Source organism: Belonocnema kinseyi, chromosome 2, assembly GCF_010883055.1.
Source record: "Belonocnema kinseyi isolate 2016_QV_RU_SX_M_011 chromosome 2, B_treatae_v1, whole genome shotgun sequence".
In the NCBI taxonomy this organism is placed as follows: domain Eukaryota; kingdom Metazoa; phylum Arthropoda; class Insecta; order Hymenoptera; family Cynipidae; genus Belonocnema; species Belonocnema kinseyi.
The window spans coordinates 166,818,918-166,829,098 of record NC_046658.1 but is presented as its reverse complement, the minus strand read 5'-3'; the positions used below and the strand labels follow the sequence as shown (position 1 = coordinate 166,829,098).

General features: G+C 27.3%; 1 protein-coding gene across 1 annotated transcript in view; it reads right to left on the bottom strand.

Moving 5' to 3' along the window:
• Positions 1 to 7,393, bottom strand: part of LOC117167385 (adenosine deaminase 2-like) — a 30,147-nt gene extending 22,754 nt beyond the window's left edge. Inside the window, exons 1-2 of the mRNA XM_033352273.1 lie at positions 7,074 to 7,393; positions 255 to 684 (exon numbers count right to left, since the gene is read on the bottom strand). Of these exons, the coding sequence (XP_033208164.1) occupies positions 255 to 684; positions 7,074 to 7,296 (653 nt within the window). The 5' untranslated portion in view covers positions 7,297 to 7,393. The remainder of the gene's footprint in view (positions 1 to 254; positions 685 to 7,073) is intronic.
• Between the last annotated feature and the right edge of the window lie 2,788 nt (positions 7,394 to 10,181).

Sequence of the window (10,181 nt, the reverse complement as noted above, 5' to 3'; positions counted from 1 at the left end):
TTTCTGAAGTCGGATTCGGATTCAGCGCAGCAAAAACCTTCGGGTATACTAGGTCTGGTCTCTGGTTCCGGACCTTTGTCAAATTTTGTCGGCCTGTGTTATCTATACTGGTTCCAATGCAGATTCCTGTCCAGAAACTAGTCCAGGATCCTCCGAGATTCCTGTACAGGAATTTTCAGCTGGTTGTGTATATCTATGAATAATAGAATTTTTGTTTCATAAATAATATATTTTTTATAAATTATTCAAATTACTTGTATGTAATAAATGGAAATAGAAAGCTGAAAAGGCTCTGAAATTTCGCCCATGCCGCATCCCCATCTGGATAAGCCTTGGCCGGATTGTCAGTCATCATCGTCATTTCTTCTAAAATTCGTTTATTGATTTGAATTTCTTTTGCAGGAGTGTTTCTCAACTCACTCAGCAATTCCCAATGACAATTTTTTCCAGGAGTCTTGAAAAACATAAGTTTCAATCCACCTTCAGATTGGCATACGTAAAGATCAGAACGGTATGTGAGATTCCTCAATACGAATTCATGAGAAACTGTTCCAAGATCGTGTGCATGAAGTAGAGCTCCTTTCGGCATTTTTTTTATTATTTGGAATACCTTCGATTTTTCTATTTTATTCTTCACTGTGAGGAAATTTGCTCGAGGAAAAAATTTATTCGGATCTGAAAAGCCTGAAAAAAAGGAAAGGTTCAATTAAATCTATGCCATCATACGGCTCCACTTCGCTTTTAGGCGGTGTGCATCACTATAAAATTGGTATGAGAGATTCTCTAAATTTCATTGACAAATTTATATTTTGAATTTTCATCCCGAAAATATACAGTTTCAACAAAAAAATTCATTTTCAACAAATTACCTAGTTCTATTTTAGGTTCAAAAAATAGGTTTTAACCCAAAAAAGAAATCTTTAACAAAATACATCATTTTTCAAACAAATAGTTAAATTTCTAAGCTAAACAAAAATTCAACCAAAAGCGAAATCGTTAAATTGTTATTGGTAAGAATATATTTTTAATGTGCAAAATCTAAATCTTCTACAAAATAGTTGAAGTTTCCACCAATCTATTGAATTTTTTAAACAAAAAGATAAATTTTTTCTACGAAACAATTAAATTTACACCCCGAAATTATAAATTAAAAAAAGGTCATTTTTAGTTGAATTATTACGTTTAAAACTTTCAAAATTAGTTTTTAACCCAAAAAATTCAACGTACCCACATTTTTAACAAAAAATTTGATTTTTTCAGATAAGATTTTTTCTACCAAAATTGACAAATTTCAAAAAACTACATAAATTTCCAGCCAAACAGTTAAATTTCAAACTCAAAAATATTAAATTTCAACCAAAAATGAAATCTTAAAATTTTTACTTATAAAAAATTAATTTTTAATATAAAATATGCCAATCTTCTACAAACTAGTTGAATTTTCTACCAAACTATTAAATTTAAATTAAATTATTTTTTAACACAGAAAATAAATTTTTAATAACATATATAAATTTTTAACTAAAAGATTTAACTGTCAAATAAGAAGATTTTTTTAGCAAAAAAAAAGACAAATGAAATTGCTGAATTTTTAGTTAAAAAAAATTAATTTTTAATGTAAAAAAAAAATAATAATCTTCTGCAGAATAGTTAAATTTTCTACCAAACAATAGAATAAAGTTCTTTTTAATAAAATATTATTATTTTAAAAAATTTAATTAGTTTCTAACCCAAAGAAGGTTTTTCTACTAAATACATCAACTTTTAACAACAAAAAATGGAATTTTCGACAAAATACATACATTTATAACCAAATATTTAAATTTCTAAACTCAAAAAAAAAATTATTTCAAACCAAAAATGGAATCATTAAATTATCTCTTGAAAAAATAAATTTTAAATAAAATAATAAATGTTCAACAACAACAAAAAGGAGTTGAATTGTGCACCTAAAAAGATGAATTTTGAATCGACAATATAAAAGTAGATATGTCAACAAAAAAATATTTTTATTTTTAATAAAGCACAATATAATTTCACCAAGAAGACAAATTTTCAGCAAAATAATGGAATCCTTAATCAAAGCAGATTAATTTTCGGGTTAAAAATTTGCATTTTTAACCCGAAAATATGATTTTTTACGAAAAGGGCAGATTTTTAACAAAATGCATCAATTTAAAAAAGTAGTACAATTAATATATGTGATGCATAATATAATCAATAGTGTAATAATATAATCAAAAATAGTTCAAATTGTTCAATTTTTTGAAAGAGATCAATTTCTAACCAGAAATGGAATATTTTTAAGCCAAAAGGACGATTCCTCCCCAACACAGTCAAAGAAAGGGGGAAAGTGAAATTTCAAAAATGGTTATTCTCGAAAACTAAGAAATCCTCAAAAAATTAAAGTCAAAAATTTTTTTGATTTTTTAAATGTTGTGCTTAGGTTTTTTTTAAAGTGGCAAGTAACGTTTTCGATTTTCAATACCTCCCAATTTTAAAAATTGGAATCTCATCATTTAAAGTTTAAGGTTGAATATCATTTTTTCTAAATTAATCCGGCTGGTGCGTTAGGGATCAAAAAATATTTCAAAATTTACTGTGATTCAAAAATACTGTAAAATATGATACTAAAGCAGAAAGCGTTTAGCAATACGGGAGAAGAGAAAGTCTGAAAATTAATTTTTTTCGAAAACGGCTCAACGTCCGTGCAGAAATTTTCATGTGGCCCTGATGGAGCCCTGACCTGGATGCCCTAAATAGGGCATGAAACGCACGCCCTGATGGGGGACGGATTGGCTATTTTTTACTAGTCGGAGGTCATCCTGAGCCCTACCTGGCCAGATTGGGCCCGGATCGGGGAGTGCGTATCATTCCCTATCCGGGCCAGATCGGGAAATTTCTTCGTACAGATTTTAATTCACAAAATGTCCTTTTTTTAATTGATTTTCCATTTCGCGAATGCGCTGCAATCGCCTAATTGTAAAAAATTAAAATTTAATTTAATTTAATTATCAAACTATTCTAAATAAGAAAGGAAAACGTGAAATAATAATTTCCCTTTTATAAAAATTGATGAATCTTATCAATCAAGTATAATCTGCAACGTTTTATCGCTTATTATCGTTATCGGTTATTTTCTTTCCCTACTGCCAGTTTTATCATTAATAACTCAATCATCAAAATTAATTGATCTAAAATTATTATCGACTACATAATTACAAATGCAAGGGCAAATAATTATGAAATTTATTACATCTAGGAATTTTTTCTAGTGCATTAAGATAATAATTTATAAACATTTATAAAAATTTAATATACCCTCACAATGTATGAATTGCAAATAGAAAGGCTGTATATGCCAGTTGATCAATGTGATTCCGAAATTCAATTAAAATTATATGGAAATTGGATCAAAAACTTGCATATCGTAATCATCCGATTCTCAAGATCAATTGTATTTCATGAATTTTTATAAGCAACTCTCGGGGGTCAATATCCAAGTCATGACCATCTACATACACTGATATTTCAAAACTGATATTTCGAAAAAATCTCATAATTCTTGTAACGAAAAATCCTTATAAATTTCCACGAATACTTGAAGCATGAATAAAAAAATTTAATTTCAAATTTATTAAAAATATTAACATTTGTATTTTAGCGAAGTAATAATTTTTCTACTCTTTACGATATTTTTTGAAAGCTTAGAAGGAAGTTTTTATTTTTGTTAACAAATGAAAATTCAATTTTCAATCGCTACCGAAAATCCATTTTCAAAACCTTTGTAATTGTAACCACAAAATTCTTTGAAGATTTACCCGAAATTGGTTCACCGTTTTAGATCAGAACTTTTCTACCCGGCATTCCGAACAACAATATCTCGGGAGTGGGTTTTTATTTATTCTTTCTACTAAAGATTAAATTTCTAATCACAATCCGCAGCCGAGCTAGTTTGTAACGTGACTTCAAGATTTTTAACTGATACATTAATTTTTTCGAAACTGAATAACTTTTTCCAATTAATTTTTATTTATCAGCAGCACGTCATCTCGGGAATGAGTTTTTATTTTTGTGACAAATTAAAAATTGTATTTTCAATAGCTACGGAAAACTGGTTATCAAAACAGAATAAAATCAAATCACTTTTTAAGATCAGAACTTTTTTAACCAAATTCAGAAAGACAATTTCTCCGAAGTAGGTTTTTCTTTTTTGATTAAAGGGAAAATTAAATTTTTTATCGCAATCCGCAGCCAAGCCTGTTCTAAATTGTGATCAGTGTTCCTCTGAAATTGTCAGATGATACACATATTTCCTCGAAAATTGACGTTTGTTTCTAATCAAATTTTTGTGTGCGTAAATCAGTAACGTGTTATCTTGTGAGTGGACTTCCGTCTTATCTTTGAATGGAGATTTCGAATTCACAGAATGTTTTTTTGCTCTCTTGAACATCCCAATTTTGTTGGTTATCTAGTTCTGTGCAGTTATCGATATTTAATATACAATGTAAATTGGAATTTTTTTCCCCACCCTGTAATTCATAATTTTCTAAAACATTCTTTTTTTTTGTCTAGAAAGTCGTAGATCTTCTATAGAGAATTCATATTTTTCTTTACAAATTTTACTATTTGGTTGATAATTAACTTTCATGTTGAAAATTTGCCTTTTTTCCTTGAAAATTACAAAATTTAGTTGAATTTTCTTCTTCTTACTGAAAAATCTTTCTTGCTTTAAAATTCAAATATTTTATTAAAAATTCTCCTTTTTGGTTTTAAAACTCATCTTTTTTAGTATAATTTTATCTCTTTGGCTAGAAATCTAACTATTTTTGGTTGAAATTTCAAATATTTTTTTATTAAAAATTGAAATCTTTGTTGATAATTTTTCTATTCAGCTTTAAAATGTATCTCTTTAGTAGAACTTTAAATGTTTGGCTAAAAACCCAACTTTTTTTGTTGGAAAAAAAAAATTATTATCAAAATAAAAATGATATTTTTTCCAATTTTAACTATAAAACAAATATGTTTCTATTATCAATTTTTTATCATTTATTAATATTATTCATCTTCAAAATTTTTTAATTTTTTATTATTAATAACAAATTTTTGATGAAAAAGTCTAGCATAATCCAAAAATTTCATAAGATTCTCAATATTCTTCAAATTATGATTTTTTTTAAATTTAAATATAAATTTTTGATGTAAAAAGCAAACACAAATTAAAATGTTAAAAATTTAGGAACCTCCTTCACAACGATTTTATTTTTAGATTATTAGTACAAATTTTCTATGAAAATCACTAACATAATCCAAAAATCGTATGAGATTCTTGATCTTCTTTAAATTACAATGATTTCTTTCTAACGTTAATATAGAACTTTTTAGTGTAAAACGCTAAACTAAAATTAAAATGATTAAAATGTGTGAATTTATTTTAAAATGATTTCTTTGTTAGATTATAAGTACTAACTCCTAAAACAAAATCACTTAACATAATACAAAAATTGTATGAGATTCTTAATCTTCTAAAAAAAAATTTTTTTTATTTCAAAATACATTCTTTTGGTGGAAAACGCTAATATAAATTAACATTATTAAAATTTGTGAATCTTCTTTCAAGTATTTTTTCTTATAAAAAATACTGATTTTCCGATAAAAAACATTAACATAATCCAAAAATTTAGAAGATACTTAATCTTCCATAAATTATGATTAAACAAAAATTGTAATAAAAACTTTTGGTGTAAAACACTAACATAAATTAAAATTATTAACATTTGTGAATCCCCTTCAAACCCTTTTATTTTGAGATTAATAATACTATCTTTCGATAAAAATCACTAAAATAATCCGAAATTGTACAAGATTCTTAATCTTTTTCAAACTATGATTTTTGAAATTTTAAAATACCAACTTTTGGTGTAAAACGCTAACTTAAACTAACATTATTAAAATTTGTGAATCTTTTTAAAAGTTTTATATTTTTAATTATTAATACCACTTTTTCGATAAAAACACTAACATAATCCAAAAATTGTACACAATTCTTCATTTTTTTCAAATTGTAATTTAGAAAAATTCTGAAAACAAACTTTTGGTGCAAAACGCTAACGTAATTTGAAATTCTTTATATTTGTGAATCTTCTTCAAAACGTTTCTATTTTTCGATTATTGCTACTAATTTTCGATAGAAATCAGTTACGTAATCCAAAGATTGCAAAAGATTTTTATTCTTCTTCAGATTATGATATCTTTAAATTTTAATATAGCAAATTTTGTTGTAAAATTCTATCGTAATCTAAAATTCTTAAAAAATAAGAAACATTTCAAATCTAATGATTTTTCTTTTAAAAATTGAAAATCGGTAAAAAAACGCTAACAAACCTGAAAAATTTAATTTGTTTGAAAACTTTCAATCTTTGAAATCTAATACTTTGAAATTAAAAATACCCATTTACTGTGTAAAACCCTAACATAACCTACAATTGTTGAAAATTGGTATCTTGATGATTATTTTTCTTTGAGAATGCTTATTTCCAGTGAAAAAAAAAACTAAATAAAAATTGAATTGTTCGAAACCTTATTATTTCGTATTGAAATTTCATTAAGTCTGTTATCCAGCGTAAAGCACTATCATAAAAGATGTATCGTATTTAAAATAATTTCAGACAAGAACTTGAAAAATTAAAAATATTTCTTAATTCACATAAAGTTTTTTTTCCAATAAAAGAGACTATTTTTAGATTCAATTTTTCAAATTTCAGATTAGGTTTTCAACAACAATGTTTGCGAGATTTTTGAGATATATCGTTACACCACTTATAGAATAATCGGATTTAAATCACAATCAGATTACGTAAAAGTTAATACTTTTAGATATAAGTTTACAACTCCAAGAATAAAATACCAATATGTTGTTTTAATTAATAAAAACATTAAAAATGGATCGACGAATTTTTTTAATTAAAGAGGCGAAAGTAATAAATAATAAAAAATATTTTTAAAGAGAATAAATTATAGTAAGCAAAAAAATAAAAGTTCTTTGTACGATTATAAAATCGAGTGTAACGAACCCTCTTGAATTTCCTTGAGTTTCGCAGACATGAGGGTACGATTAGTTAGCATTTCATTCTTGGTTAGAGAAATATCTCCTCCGAAGGCAATTTTCTTCTCGGCGTGAATTAAATTAGCCCGTTTGGACCAATAATCTTCAATTCCTCGAGCCACGACAATGCCAATGACCCAATTAAAACACAGCAGAACAACGAGGGCACTTTTGCGACCATTCATGGCCATTCTGATGATCACTTTCTACAGTTTAAGGACACTTACAGCTTACAAGGTCCTGAGTTATTCTAGCGAACTTCTCAGTTCTCTCCGTTCTTATATGAGTGCTCGACGAAGACTGAATTCCAGGAGGTCGTTGCTAGAATTTAACCAGAGACTCTTTCTTATAACTCATTTTATCTATAGTCCAGCCATTACGTCGAAATAATCAGTGAAACCTCCGAAAAAATCCTACTTCCAATATTTTTAATGAGAAACTTCCACTAAAATGTCCCTTTTGACATGTCAAAAATGCTAGAACAGATCAATAGCCCAAACGGGGGGTTTTTTTTTACAGTTCCAAAAGTACCTTTTGCTTAAACGGATAATTCCTATCGCATTGTAGAGCAAAATGTCCGGCACATAAAAGAAAGAGGACAACATTATACGCAAATTTTTCTAAAAAAACATTTCGTTATCTTCCATAGGTTTCGAGTTATGAGGTATTAAAAAATTCCCAATTTTGTGCAGTTTCAGCGAAAAATCATTAAGTTTCAAAAAATACTGTGTACCTTTGCACCTAATTACTGCACGGGAAAATGTTCCGCATGTAAGAAAAAATAGACTCAATTCTAAGTAATTACAGAAAAAGAACAATGTCCTATCTTTAATAGGTCATAAGTTATGACCTCTTAAATTTGACAAAGTTTATATGACCTTGGAAAGTGCACTCCTTCTGCATTGAGGCACCTGATCGTACCGTAAACTAGAACTACGAGCATATTTCGAAAATGTTGTCCTAAATAAGGGTACATAATTCATTTATCATGTATAATACGTCTTTAACCAATGATAAATAAAGAATTTATTATTACAAAAGCTAGATGTCGTAACTTGTGATTAAAAAAGATTATTTTTTAAGAAAATAGTTTATCTTTTAACAAAAGAGATGAATTTTTAAATAAAAAAATAGATCTTAAATTGTCAGTATACTGGTCCAAATATATATATATATATATATATATATATATATACTGGGCCAGCATACCGACAATGTAAGATCTATTATTTGCATTTTTTGCCTGGTCGACACTCACTAACATCAACTAAAAATATAAATCTGTGACTAAAACAAATTAGTTTTTGAATCAAAAAGAAAAATTTTTAAACCATTATTGAATTTTCTGTTAAGAAAGATTTCAGTTGACTTTTCAGGATGAAAATAAGAATTTTTAAGCGAGAAATAAGTTTCTACGAAAAAAAATTAATTTTCAATTCAAAAAGACGAATTTTTAACGAAAAAGGATGAATTTTTAACAGAATTGTTGAATTCGCTTTAAAATAGGTGCATTTTAATCTAAAAAAGATGACATTTATCTCAAAACAGATGAATTTTAATTTTGTTTTAAATTTTAGTAGTTAAATTTTCTTCTAAGAAAGTTTCTAGTTTACTCTTCAAGACCAAATTAAAAATTTTCAACAAAAAATAAGCCTCGATGAGAAAAAAATGAATTTTCAATCCAAAAAGTCGAGTTTCTTAACCAAAAAGGATGAATTTTAAACAAAATGGTTGACTTGTCTATCAAATTGAAAGTTTTTTTAATAGTGTAATTTTCATCCAGAAAGAATCTCTTTTCAACACCAAAATATTAAATTTGAACAAAAATTAGATTTTCTACAAAACAGATAAATTTACAACAAAACAGCAGAATATTCAACTACAAAGTATGACTTTTCAACAAAATTGTTCAATTTTCAATTAGTTACATTTTTCTCCAAGAAAGATGAAATTGCTTCTAAAACAGATGAATTAATGAAAATCTAGGTCCGGCCACTCAGCGCCGCCACCAAGGCAAATTATAAATTGGAATACGCCATATTTTTTGCTTTTTTTTTGCTAATTTTATGCAAAAAAAATTTTTTTGCTCTTTAAACTTCGGAGAAAAGGGTGGCGGAGCTAGCAGGACGTCCACTCAGCGCCGCCAGCTACGAATACTCACTAAAAATGAATATAATGAGATAAACGATTAGTGGCGATTTTTTTTCTTTTTTTTGCTCTATGATGACATATATTACGTTTCCCAAAAAACTACCCCTAAGTCTTTTACAACGACCCCCCGTGATCAAAAACGTTTTCAAAATGGGAAAACTACCTTCAACAATGTAAACATGATTTAGGGCTTTAAATTAATTACATGACACTTGAAAATTTCGCCCTCTTTATAATTTCCCCAAAACTACCCTTCCTAGTAAGCGTATGCAGCAGAACATTTATATGTATGAAAAAAGCATTAAAAATAATCAAACTTAGAAGAAACTGTTAGTTGATATTTTTTTGCTCTTTTTCCGCTCTCCGATAATGTATAATACGTTACCCAAAAACTACCCCTAAGTCATGCATACTCTCCACTAGGCATCAAAAATGTTTAAAATGTTGTAAAACCACATTGAACAATAGAAAAATGATTTAGAACTCCAAATTAATTACATGCCACTTGAGAATTTCCCTCTTATTATAATATTCCCAAAACTACCCTTCCACGTGAATGTATGCAACAAAATATCTTCCGCTGCATACGTTCACGTGTAAGGGTAGTTTTTCAGTAAAATTATAAATAGGGGGAAAGTTTTAAGTGTCATATAATTAGTTTGGAGTTCTAAATCATTTTTTTATTGTTTTTTTTAGATACTAACAAGATTTATAAATTATCTTGATAAACTTTTTCAATTCGATACGAATCAAAAATTTTATAGATTAATTAATCAAAGTAGATTTGCCTAAGAATTGAAGTTTGAACAAACGGAATCAAAGCCTACACGGAAAAAAAATTCTTGAGGCGAACGAGTGAATCAAGAATATATTAAACTCAAAGAAAGTGTACGCTTGGATTAGGTAAAACGTTTAGTTAGAAGAG